The 12,925-nt window shown below is 46.8% G+C and overlaps 2 protein-coding genes across 3 annotated transcripts; both read left to right on the forward strand.

Moving 5' to 3' along the window:
• Positions 1-403: 403 nt before the first annotated feature.
• Positions 404-5,130, forward strand: GL218_06405 (Protein SERAC1; the record flags this gene model as incomplete). Of its 2 annotated transcripts, XM_033583114.1 has the most annotated exons (4): positions 404-412; positions 566-2,340; positions 3,625-4,947; positions 5,040-5,130. In XM_033583114.1, 4 exons carry the CDS (start codon positions 404-406, stop codon positions 5,128-5,130), a joined length of 3,198 nt encoding a protein of 1,065 aa, XP_033433318.1. The 2 variants fall into 2 exon arrangements, with proteins under 2 accessions (XP_033433318.1, XP_033433317.1); XM_033583115.1 differs by lacking the exons at positions 3,625-4,947; positions 5,040-5,130 and adding an exon at positions 2,450-2,477.
• A 1,219-nt stretch (positions 5,131-6,349) lies between these two features.
• Positions 6,350-10,967, forward strand: GL218_06406 (extracellular glycosyl hydrolase family 78 protein; the record flags this gene model as incomplete). Its single annotated transcript, XM_033583116.1, has 7 exons — positions 6,350-7,849; positions 7,926-7,968; positions 8,104-8,626; positions 10,132-10,306; positions 10,364-10,582; positions 10,637-10,829; positions 10,888-10,967. 7 exons carry the CDS (start codon positions 6,350-6,352, stop codon positions 10,965-10,967), a joined length of 2,733 nt encoding a protein of 910 aa, XP_033433314.1.
• Positions 10,968-12,925: the final 1,958 nt, after the last annotated feature.

The following is a 12,925-nucleotide window of genomic DNA, read 5'->3' on the forward strand; positions in this document are numbered from 1 at the left end:
GTCACCTCCTATCTTAGCACGGCTTGCGTTCAGTTTCGACTTTGTGCTACAGGTAACGGATAGGATAAAAGTGAAAAGTTCAATCACTGCGCATTTAATATACATACCTAATATAGATTTAAACGCTCGTACATACTGGTGTGGTGGCCTGATGGTTAATCTTATTGGAGGGCGAAGGAAATCCCGCCACCCCTTACAGGGCGATTGGCGCTGCTTATCAACATGAACTCAGGTGAGGCTGAAACGTTCTGCTTATGACTTGCTGCTGGTCATTGACCTAGCCCTAAGAAGTTGAGGAAACACTCGGAAATCTCCCGTAGGCCTCTTCGTCGTAAACTTGCCATATTCATGAGCTTTAATCTCTATACAATGCTAGAGCCTTGAAAAGTTATAAAGATGGGACATGGACCAGGTATGTGGAACTTCCATAGGCTGTTCTGGTTACGCATAGGAGCATATCGAGTACTTATAACACATCTTTTCGTTAGAGATTCATAAGAAGCTGAGCAACGTATTTTCCAACTCTATATCTGACAGTACATCGTTGCTTTACGGTCGTACACAGAACTGCGAGTTGATTCCCACGATACCCGATGACGAGACCCACGGCGTTCTTGGTCTAACAACTCTTTACGAACCGTTACCTCCTACTAGCGTTTCGGCGGATATTGTCTTCGTTCACGGACTAGGCGGAGGTAGTCGAAAAACATGGTCCTATTCTATCGATCGGTATCATTACTGGCCGCAAGCATGGCTTTCAAAAGATCCGGACTTCACGGATATACGTATCAACACATTTGGTTATAAGTCTGACTGGGTAGAACGACAACAGAGTATCCTTAATATTCACGACTTCGCCGAGTCGCTAGTCGGAGAACTAAAAAACAACCCTAGCATACGGCGTAGTAATACACGTATTATATTCGTTTGTCATAGTATGGGCGGATGCGTCGCTAAGAAGGCTTACATTCTGGCACGTCAGGATCCGACTTGTAAAGACCTCGCCGATAGAATCCACTCAATATTCTTCTTAGGCACTCCGCACCGGGGCAGCGATCTTGCTGCAATACTGCAGAGGTTGTCTATCATCGCCTGGGGCTCGAAACCGTTCGTCTCTGACCTCATCCCCGACTCGTCTACATTAAGGGATATTAACGATACGTTCCGTCACTATGCGTCAGATCTGCGTCTCTGGTCCTTTTACGAGACGGCCCCCGTCAAGCCTAAGATTTTGAACAAGATCGTAGTTGAGAGACATTCGGCGACGCTTGGTTATCCCAACGAAGAGATTATTGCTATGAACGCTGACCACCGCGAGCTATGCAAATTCAACAGTCCGGCTGATCCTAACTACAGAATCCTACGAAATGCCCTCCATACGGCTGCTGACATGCTAAGATCGTTGCCACTTCAGAACGTAACCCCTTTACAACCTCACATCCACATGACTTCTGCGCAGCAGGATTCGAACCAAGAGAGCATTAAACAACGCCTAATGTCGTTCCTAGATGTCGTCGATACGTTAGAAGATGAGCTTCAAATTCTCCAATTGCTCCAAGAGCCCGGCTCTTGTCGGTGGTTCTCAGAAGCCAAGCGGTTTACCTCGTGGAAAGCAGATGAGTCTCCAGGAATACTCTGGCTTACTGGGAGACCAGCTTCCGGAAAATCAGTTCTTTCCAGCCACGTAGTTGAGCAGGTGAAGTCGCAAGGTGCTTCTTGTAGCTATTTTTTCTTCAAGGAAAAGGAGGCTAGCAAGTCTACGCTTAGCGATTGTTTGCGTTCGCTCGTCTTTCAGATGGCCATGCAGGATATCCATGTTACAGAAATGCTCCTTCAACTCGAAAGCGAAGGTGTGAGCTGGGATATAACCGATGAGCTGAGCGTTTGGAGGAGGCTTTTCATCAGTGGGGTCTTCAAGCTACCATCTATCTCTCGCCACTTCTGGATAATCGACGGCGTGGACGAGTGTACTAACTTCAATTCTCTCTTCACCAAAAGGATCCTGAGCACAATACCTAAGGGCCTCCGCCTTTTCGCTACCAGCCGAAATCTAGAAGAGATCGGACGTGGTTTGACGTCTCTCGGTTCACGTGTGAGCCTACAATCCCTATCCGAAACCGATACGCTTGGCGATATGCGTCTCTTCGTGACTTCGCGACTCAGAGAGCTAGACCGCCTAGAAACCGACGAAAGCGTCCATGCGATGTGCGAGAAGATCCTAAAGAAGTCATCCGGCTCTTTCTTATGGGTCCGACTCGTACTTCAAGAGTTCGAGAATGCTTGGACCAGCGAAGCCATGGATGCTGTCTTGCATGAAGTGCCTATAGACCTTCAAGAGATGTATGGCCGGATGCTTCAGTCGATGGAAAAGGATAGGCCTAGAGCCAAGCTTGCAAAATCAATTTTGACGTGGGTTACCCTAACCTGTCGACCATTAACGGTTGAAGAGTTACGTGTTGCCGTCAAGATTGACGTGAACGAGACGCTACATAATATGAGCAAGGCGATTCCTAGCTTATGCCATCAACTTGTCTTTGTTGACAGCACTGACAGGGTGCACATCTTACATGCAACCGCGCGGGAATTTCTTCTCGATGCAAATCTTCACTCGGAATTTGCCATCCGCGGCGCTGAGAAGCACGCCCATCTTAGCTCTTTACTACTCCGGTATCTCACTAATACCGCTTTCAAGCTGCATGCACCACCACGGCGACAGAGCTCAGGATTCCGTGGGTTCACAAAGTCTGTTAATAGCATTTCTTCTGACCTTTCTCTCTTGGACTACGCAGCCTGCTTCTTCTCTGAGCACATATACCGAGGCACCTCGAGAGATGATACCTTGATGACCGAATTGTGTACCTTTCTAAAAGGCAAAACGATTCTATCGTGGATTGAACATATTGCTAGACATGGCAACTTGGGCGATATTACTAGAGCGGCAACAAATCTACGTGGATATCTCAGCCGAAGAATGAAGTACCTACCTCCCATGGATCCCTCGGCTTACCTTGTTGACTGCTGGGTGACTGATTTAATCCGTGTCGCCGCAAAGTTCCGATCCCAATTACTGACCTGTCCTGCGTCGATACACTACATTATACCGCCATTTTGCCCCTCAGAATCTATCATTTCAAGGAGTTTCGCTAATGGTGCTCGACCTTCGGCAATAACTGTGAAGGGTATCCCTCCATCCACATGGGACGACTGTTTGACCCGTATCGATTTCGAGAAAGGTAAGGCGACTGCTCTAAGCCATGATTCCCAGTTCTTGGCTGTCGGCTTGTCTACTGGGCGGATTTCGTTATTCGACCCGCAATCTGTCCAGCGCGTGGCAGACCTCGTCCATCCAGAAAGGGTCAGAATGCTGGTGTTTAGTGACGATGGCGAATATCTTGCTTCTTCCGGTGCTAAGACCCTAATCATCTGGCATACAAGATCTAGAACACAGAGGCTTTCATTTCCATTAAAGTCGGAGCTTATCGCCTTTACCTTCCTAAGTAACGACGAGTTTCTCTGTGCTTATGCATCTGGCGAACTATCTAAATGGTAAGAAGATCATACCAATCATGATGTTACCTCCCAAAGCCTTATTCTAGAGGTGATACTGACTCCTTATTTAACTAGGAGTCTTGACACCGGTGAACATGAAACGATCTCCTGGAGAGGCATGCACGACGGAGATATCACCGGTACTATGGAGATTCCTGATCAACCACCCAAGAAAGCGGCGTTCTCTACTGCGGGTGAAACTGTGCTACTCGCCGTGGGTTATCGAAATTACCCAATATTTATCTGGAACGCTTTTGAGCTGCAGTTACTAGGACAATGCGTAGCCGACGGAACCAACGGCATAGATGATATGACATTTAACCCCAACCCTGAGATCGCTACGCTAGTCGTGTCCTACAGCGACGGCAGGCTGTTTCTATTTGATTACATGACCATGATACCCACGTTCACTCGTCCGAATATGTTCGCGAATAGCATCGCCTGTTCCCCAGACGGTCGCAGCCTTGTCACTGGTAGCACCAGGGGTATTATTGAGGTATTCGAATTCGACCAGGACCACGCCGGAAACATAGTACTAGTTCCCATATACGGCATCCAAGCCTTCGATGACTCGATCCGTAGTGTAACATTTAGTGCTGATGGTCTACGTTTCGTCGACCTTCACGACCAACAATGCCGTGTCTGGGCACCTGCAGCACTGATGCGGAAGGAAAACGAACTGGAGAGCGTAAGTGACATTGTTCCGCAACCCCCCAAAATAGTCGACATTCTCGAGGAATCGGAGACCCCGGAGATCACGAGTGATTTAGTTGTGTCTTCCAACGGCGGCTGCGTTGTTGCAGGCAAGAGTAACGGCGAGGTCCTGGCATTTTCAGCTAGCAGTGGGAAGGAATTAGGCGTATTGTATCAACACGGAAGAGGCGTATCTGTTATCCATCTTGCTCTAGGAGAGGCACGCAACTTAGTCGTTTCAGCGGATGATTCTGGCAGGGTATTGGTGGTAGAACTAACTTCGTCTCTCCCCGCATCATCAGCGTCACAGAAGTTACCAGCCGCGCGTATCATACTAGACCACCGGTTCGGTACCGCTGTTGTTAGTCTACTGATTAACCCCTCAGCAGATCGGCTTCTAATTAGTGGACGCGGCATCGACGAACTTTGCGATTTGCTGTCAGGTCGGGTTTTGAGTTCGATATCTCACGTCGTCAGTAACTCCATGTCGATGACTCTCAGTCAACAGGTTGCCATTTTGGACGTAGGCGGAAGTTCGACAACAGCTGTAGCCTTTCAGCATCCAACTAACGAGGATTGGGCCGTGCTGGTGTTTGCTGATACCGCTCGAATCTTCTGCTGGTCCGATTTCCGGGAGTTAACTACCGCGAACGGCATCCTCCTTCAACCCCCCTTAACACCTGTCGAGCCTCGCCCCTTCAAACAGTTCCCAAGTAGAGCGCCAATCACGCGCAGCTCATCGTATTATGTTGGACAGGGTTTCGTCCTTGAGTTCATTAGAACATCACCCTCCGTAGCTCCACGACTCTACGTCTGGCCAATATCAGCATTCGATCCAGCAACACCATTACCCCAAGAACCACTGCCAACGGAAGTGAGTCTGAGTAGTATCGACACAGAAATTTTAACAGTACTTGGCATCATAGGTCAGTCTACGATTCTCCTTATGGATGTGAATCTTTGGGTATATAGCATGGAGCTTCGCCCAATACAAGCAACGCCACACTTCCGCGCCAGCTTCTCCTCGGAAACTACAATAGTCCAGGATGATCCCAAAACAATTGCTCAAAGAGTGATGCCAGTGTTTACAAGGAGGCACTTCTTCGCTCTAAGTGAGTGGTGCACACCCGGACGAGAGCTGCGATGTGCGGTAGCGCAACGTCCTGGTAGTCCAGACTTCTTTTTTGCAAGTAGGCATTATATCGTCGTTGTCCAAGGCGGATTGGACTTTTCGGAGATCGTGGCGGCTATGTAGACACTCAATGTATAAAAGACTAGTACATACATACAACAAATATAGAAGCAGAGATACTGCGTAATGGAACTTACCTGTATAAATATTAGATGGGAACTTAGATTTCGTTTAATACAAGCAGAAGTTGCGCCCCCCTCCCCCTCCCCCGTCCGCTATTTGGGTATCTCCAAAGTCGTTGAGTGAGGGGGAATTCACTATAGCCAAGACAGTGTCGAACGATCTCCAAACATAAAATCATTAACCCACCAATAAAGTAAGTAATATCTTCATCAATGTTATTGACCACGCGGTGGTCAACGCCATCTAAGCAACCGGGTGGCCCGAAGTCGCAGCGACTACAAAACCCATGATATGTCAATTCGGTAAATACAGAATCCAGGCGAAAGCCAAGGTCATTTCGTAAGCCTTTACTCATCGAAAGAATCGTGAAGTTTACCTAATCTCTAACTACAATAAGCTATACAACCGCACTCTAGTTTAGATCCTTGAGCATGATATCAGGTTTTGTTTCTTCGGCATTAGCTGATTTTCGTAACTCCATCTGCGATGCTGATCTTTGCGGGGAGAAGTCTGCACGATGTCACAGCTATACGTACTTAGAAGAGGGGTTGGATAAAGTCGATCACGCATGCCGAAGTTGTTGCGATTGCTTTCAATAGCTCAATAAAGTATAGTAGGTACCTATTTATTGCTATATAGCCGAGGCATGTATCCAGCTCTAAGCTTCCTGATGTTAGAAGATGTAGCTATATTCACGTAGCACATTTCAATAGCTTAGGAGTCTCAATGGCTTAAGGGTCAGGACTTTAAACTCTTGGCAATACTCAACATATTCACCCAAAAGAAACCGCAATGGCCGTGTCAATCTCTCAAGTGTCCTTTGAGCATCACAGAGTAGCCTTAGGCATTGGAGAGGCTTCTCCTCGAATATCATGGCGCTTCAACGGTCTTGCTACTGACTGGAAGCAAGGCGGATATAGCATTGAATTATCACGACATAAGCAGAATCAAACTGGGTTATCCCAAACTGAGATATTTCATCACAATTCCTCAGATTCTGTTCTTGTGCCTTGGCCCACCGTCTCGTTAGCATCATCAGAGTCTGCCACGGTTCGAGTAAGAGCATATGGCGAAGGAGACAAGCCCGATACTCCATGGTCCGAACATGTCAACGTCGAGACCGGAATTCTGAATCAGGACGATTGGTTAGGGGCTCAGATGATAAGCGCAGACAAGGAAACAGAGAAAGATGCCCCCCACCAGCCGCTACTCTTTCGTAAAGAGTTCTCAGTAAATAGTACAGGTGTGGAGAAAGCGAGATTGTACATTACCGCTTATGGCTTATACGAAGCACAAATCAACGGGAAAAGGGTCGGTACTACCGTACTCGCACCCGGATGGCAGTCTTATAAACATCGCCTAGTCTACGATACTTATGATGTGACAGCCCTACTGCTCGCCGGGGATAACGTCTTCGGAATAACAGTTGGTGAGGGTTGGTATGCTGGCCGCCTCGGATACGGATCAGGCAGCCGCAATCTTTGGGGCGATACGCTAGGTGCTATGGCCCTATTAGTTATTACATCCAATGGAAAAACGCAAAGTATCAGAACAGATAAATCTTGGACGGCAAGTACAGGTCCGATCGTGACCTCTGAAATATACAACGGAGAAGCATACGACTCGAGGCTAGAGCAGAGTGGGTGGTCAGCCCCTGGGTTTATTGTCCCGGACACGGCAGAGTGGATTGCAGCGAAAGAGCTTGAGGTACCCTACGGAATATTAGCTGCCCCTGACGGACCCCCTATCCAACGTATAGAAGAGATCAAGCTGCAGGAGATATTAACATCTCCCACCGGAAAGACTATCATTGATTTCGGACAGAACTTCGCTGGATGGCTCAGGCTTACTGTTAAAGGTAAAAGAGGAGATACTATCAAGTTACTACATGCCGAAGTTCTGGAGGGCGGAGAAGTAGCGACTCGACCACTTAGAAATGCTACTCAGACAGATTACCTTACGCTCTCCGGTCAGCTTCAAGTTTGGGAGCCAAGTTTTACTTACCACGGATTCAGATACGTCATGGTCGACGGATGGCCCGAAGATGATACCCCGCTAAACAACGACTCGGTGAGGGCGATAGTAATACATTCGGACATGGAGGAGACAGGTTATTTCGAATGTGAAGACCAACTCCTAAATAAGCTACACAAAAACGTGAGATGGTCTATGAAATCCAACTTCATGAGTATCCCAACCGACTGTCCCCAAAGAGATGAGAGACTTGGATGGACGGGAGATAGCCTCGCGTTTGCTCCTACAGCTAACTTTCTCTACGATACTTCTGGCTTTGTATGTTGCATGACCCCTTTTCACTACTTCCAGACATCAGAGCTGTTCTTCAAGGACTAACTAATTGGCTTTTTAGTGGCGAAGTTGGTTAAAGGATCTTCAGTCGGAGCAGGTAAAAGGTTAGTTACCTACCCTAGGTTACCTAGGTATATATTAAAGTCTTCGCCTCAGGCCCAGAAGCAGCCACACAAGAATTTCTACCTAAAATCCAAACATAGATAACCTCGATCCATCGCTAACGCTTTATCCTCTAGGCGTCCCACCCTTAGTGGTTCCAGCAGTACCTGCAGCTGGGCCAGTAACGGCTACGGCCGTTTGGGGTGATGCTCTGGTCGCTAATCCTTTTAACGCGTACCATGCCTCTGGAGATCTTAATGCTTTACGAGAGCAATACACCGGCGCAAAATCGTGGCTTGACGATGGCATCCCTAGAAATGAAGCCGGCTTGTGGAGTCGTTCAAACTTTCAGCTAGGTGATTGGTTGGATCCTAAGTCTCCACCGGATGACCCAGGCAGCGCCACTACGAGCTCTATATATGTTGCTGATGCATATCTCGTCTATGTGACTGGATTGGTTGCGGAGATGGCCTCGGAACTTGGGCTTGATGACGATAAAACCCGCTTCGAGAAATGGGCTAAAGATCTCAAGACGGCTTTCAGAGAAGCCTGGATAGATTCCGAAGGTATCGTCGCCAACGAGACACAAACAGGCCTCGCATTACCGCTATACTTTGATTTATTCCAAAACGAGTCTGAAGGAAAAGCGGCGGCTAGTCGGTTAGACAAAATCATCGCAGATAATAATTATTTAGTTGGGACAGGTTTCTCGGGGACGCACTTACTCGGCCTTACCCTGACCAAATACAATCTTACCGATACCTTCTACAAGATGATAAGACAGACTACGGTCCCCTCTTGGTTGTACCAAGTAGAAATGGGGGGAACTACGACATGGGAGCGGTGGGATAGTCTCCTCCCAGATGGCTCACTCAACCCCGGGGAAATGTTATCTTTCAACCATTACTCGTTTGGTTCAGTGGCAAACTGGATGCACCAGGTTATTGGTGGCTTATCCCCAGCGAAACCAGGATGGAAGACAGCTAGAGTGAACGTCGAACCAGGTGGGAATATAACTTGGGCTAAGACCAGTTATCTAAGTCCCTACGGCAAGATATCAACAGACTGGAAGGTTAATGAGACTGGATTCCATCTGGTGTTAGAAGTGCCACCTAACACAGATGCGGAAGTAGTATTGCCTGGAGAAAAGCGCACTCTGTTAGTCGGAAGCGGTAGCCACGAGATTTCTGACCCTACATTTCGTCTTTGAGCCTAGCCAGCAGTATATACTAGATACCTAGGTAGCTATAAATTAACGATATAACCATCCAAGTTCTCGTAGTGGTTTATTACAAGTTCACATATTCCTATATTAACGAGTTCAACAGGCTCTGTCAGGTTAGATATGCCGACAGGAGGGGCTTACATCCCTCGCTATATCATTGAACCGACCTGAAACCCCTTATAAAAAGATCCATTGAATTTAGGATATAAATAGTATATCGGATGGTGTTAGAGATACCCCTCGGCAGATGTCACGTATGTATAGTAGTATAAATCTAAAATGTTACCCAAACACCTTCGTGCACGCGATATCTTTCCGAAATTGTAACTTCATCAACTACCTTATCATCTAAGACCTTATCAATTTCTTACGTAAATAAAAGATTTGAACATAATCGTCCCTTATATATCTATCGTATAGATCTATACCTGGTAGTTCATGCATGTAGTACCACTTATACCTTGACAAACGGTCTTGGAGCTTCCATTCTCAACAGCGGAATGCTACGTCCCGAATGGGTATATGATCATCCCGTCTAACGGCATATCTAGACCAGGGGCAGTGGTGGTGATACTACCATGAGAGGGGAGAGGAGGAAATGACTATAAAATCGGGCCAAAGATCGAAGATATTAGGATATTAGATAGACGAGGGATCTAAGGTTATTAGCTTGTCGATCAATATATTTTTTACATTGATCTGCAATGAAGTCTTCTATTGCTCTGCTCGGTTCCGGCCTCTTGGGTCTATCGAACGCCCATTGTACGTACCAACCTCAAACCTCGTGAATTCACCAATACCATTCTAACATCCAACTATCTAGACTTATTCGGGCGTCTCATCCTAGATAATAAGTGGACTGATACGTGGGAATATGTTCGGTACATCCCCGACCAAATCCAAACACGGCATACAAACAGCTAACACGAAGCAATTCCAGAGAGATAAGCCCTGTTCCCGACACAGACCCGGATCTCGCTTTAGTCTCCCCAAACACGGATCCTGACTCCCTTGATCTGAGATGTGGCCGTAACGCATCCCTACCATTCTCTCAGGTCAAAACGGCCACAGTCCAAGCCGGCGATGTAATTGGCTTTGGGGCAGGGGAGCCCATGGTACTGGTACGGGCACCTTCTCAGTACCCTTGACTTCTATTCTAACAAAATATTTAGGGCGATACCAAAGCAACTATGTATCACCCTGGGATTGGTTCAGCATGGTTGTCCAAGTCGCCGATAGACGACCTGCAGAAGTACGCCGGCGATGGCGATTGGTTCAAGATCTTGAGCGTGACCGGACGAACAGAGCAATCGCTAGACTACTCACTCCCAGAGAACTCAAGATATTACGACCAATATAAGTCAGTATGGGGGACTTTCAGACTAGACAGCGTACGTCCTTCTAACCCTTCGAGCGCAATCCTAGCTAACCTGTCTGGACCTCAGTACAACTTCACGATCCCCAAGACCACACCTCCTGGGAAGTATCTCCTTCGATTCGAACACTACTTCCCGAACATAATTGACACTCAGTTCTACGTGAACTGCGCCCACGTCGAGATCGTCAATCCAGATACCGAAGTCGGCACTCCGGGGCCTTTGGTCGATATCCCAGGTGTCTATACGCGCGGTCAGCCGGGTAAGTGATAGATCACCACGACGAGAAACCGTGCACGATGTTCTAATGATAACTATAGACGTTTACTTTAATTATTTCGATTTACAGTTCAATATTTCTACTTTCACGGGACCGGAACCGTCGGTATGGTCGGGGTGATTAGTTCACCGTGATCAAAGCGGTCTTGTCCAGGGATCTCCCAAGATCATGGTCGGGCCAGTCTTAATAGTCTGGAAATATAGCATTCCTTCCTAGCGAAATGCACTTTTGTAGTCGGAAGCGGTACGCAATCATAGGACCTCTAATCCTACACCTCGCCTTTAAGCCTAGATAGCAGTATATAGAGCTTAGACATGTCGATGATGTTGAGCTAATGTAATGAGATACCCAGTTGTCGTATATATGTGGGTTATAAAAGGCTTTACGTGTATCTTCCTTCGACCATTCTTGGCTAATATTTCGCAACCAGCCGCCAGTCATCTCTCTGACACAAGTAGAGTCATCTTTCCCGCGTATTCCAACGTGTCAGGGGGTTAATGATAGGCGTTACCTAATATCTAACACTATCGTGTGTACTAAATTAAGAGATACCTCCATTATCTTACTATTTATGGTTGAATTCATTGGAGATCAGATAGGGACGTACCTTAAGTAAATTTACCCTAAGGTCTTAATGATGGTGACGACGATGAATTCGTTTACACCCAGCTGGCATGTAGTACCAGAGCAGAACCAGATCATCACCTGACAAGAAACACATCAGTGAACTAGATTTATGTCAGGATAAAACTTACTCATATATGCCTCATCCGTTCCATCCATCCACTCAAGTCTAGAGAGGTAGTGTACTTGTGCAAGGTAGCATAGGTAGTCAGGACCGAAACTACGTGAATGTTGAGGTACCTAATGTATGCTACTTGATCCCATATTCTAAACACAAAGAGTCAAGAACGAAGTGACTAACATACTCGTAATGACAAGAGCGCCAATTTGAATATATAACAAATGGAATTTTCCAATGTCCCCCGATTACCATCAGAGCAGTTCTTCCACTCCTTTTAACCATCTTACCTCTCCGGATATAAACCCCATCTTAGCATCCATCAAACAATCAAAAGACCACTTAGCCAAACCGATACAGCTATTACCCTCTTGACAAGTTCGCTATGGAGCTTAGCATCAATCCTAGGAAGAAGGGTGAAACTCCCCAGCTTCATACCCTGCCTCTTGAGCTCCAGTCTATGATCATTATCAGCATGGCGCCCCAGCACTTTCGGAAAGCCTTCTTCACATGCCGTCTAGTATGTCGAAGGCTCAAGGAGGCCACGGATCTTGCTTTCAGGAGTAAATTCATCCCCTTGCTTCACGTTGCGATTTTTCTGGATGAAGTTGCCGCAATTCGTGAATCCGGAAGTCAGCAAACCGTCCATGAAGATAATTCTATCAGAACTACTTTACAGTTTACCTCATTTTCCGAGGATAATACTCAAGCTATCTACTCTTACCCCCCTGATGGCGGTATTGCTAGGTTTGACGATGACGACGACGTATTAACAAACGACATAGAAGTGCGCTTCGGACCTCTTCGGTTTTGGCCAATAAGTCCTATACGTAAGCTTCTTTGGCGAGGTACTATGGAGCGTTACCAGCTTCGAACTACAGAGGACGGATATGCCAGGCCTTGTCTCCATCTCTCTGGCATCTATTTACAATTACCATATATAGACGACATCAAATTTGACCCTGAAAAAATCGAGCTCGGAATCCCCTGGGTTAAACTTGCGGCCTGTTTATTTCACAGACAAGATGCGTTTGGGGAACAGCTCAAGCTGATGGCATGCCAAGACCTTGAGGCCACCCGTTGGAAACTTCTAAACCCATCCGTAGAACAAGGGTTACGAATTGCTCTACGTTCAGATGTCGTGCGCACCGAACGATTCGAAACAAGCTTCGAATTGTCTTATTGGGAATATTCATGCCAGTTTCCAAATGATTCTGGCTGGTACTGGAGTTCCCATACCAATAGGAATTCTAGTCCCCTAGACTGGTACCAAGAATGGGCCAAATACGTTGGAATAAGCTCAACGGCTCATTGAATATGATCTGGCGCGAATAAA

The sequence above is a fragment of the Daldinia childiae genome, assembly GCF_008694065.1.
Source record: "Daldinia childiae strain JS-1345 chromosome Unknown Scaffold7, whole genome shotgun sequence".
NCBI classification, from domain to species: Eukaryota; Fungi; Ascomycota; class Sordariomycetes; order Xylariales; family Hypoxylaceae; genus Daldinia; species Daldinia childiae.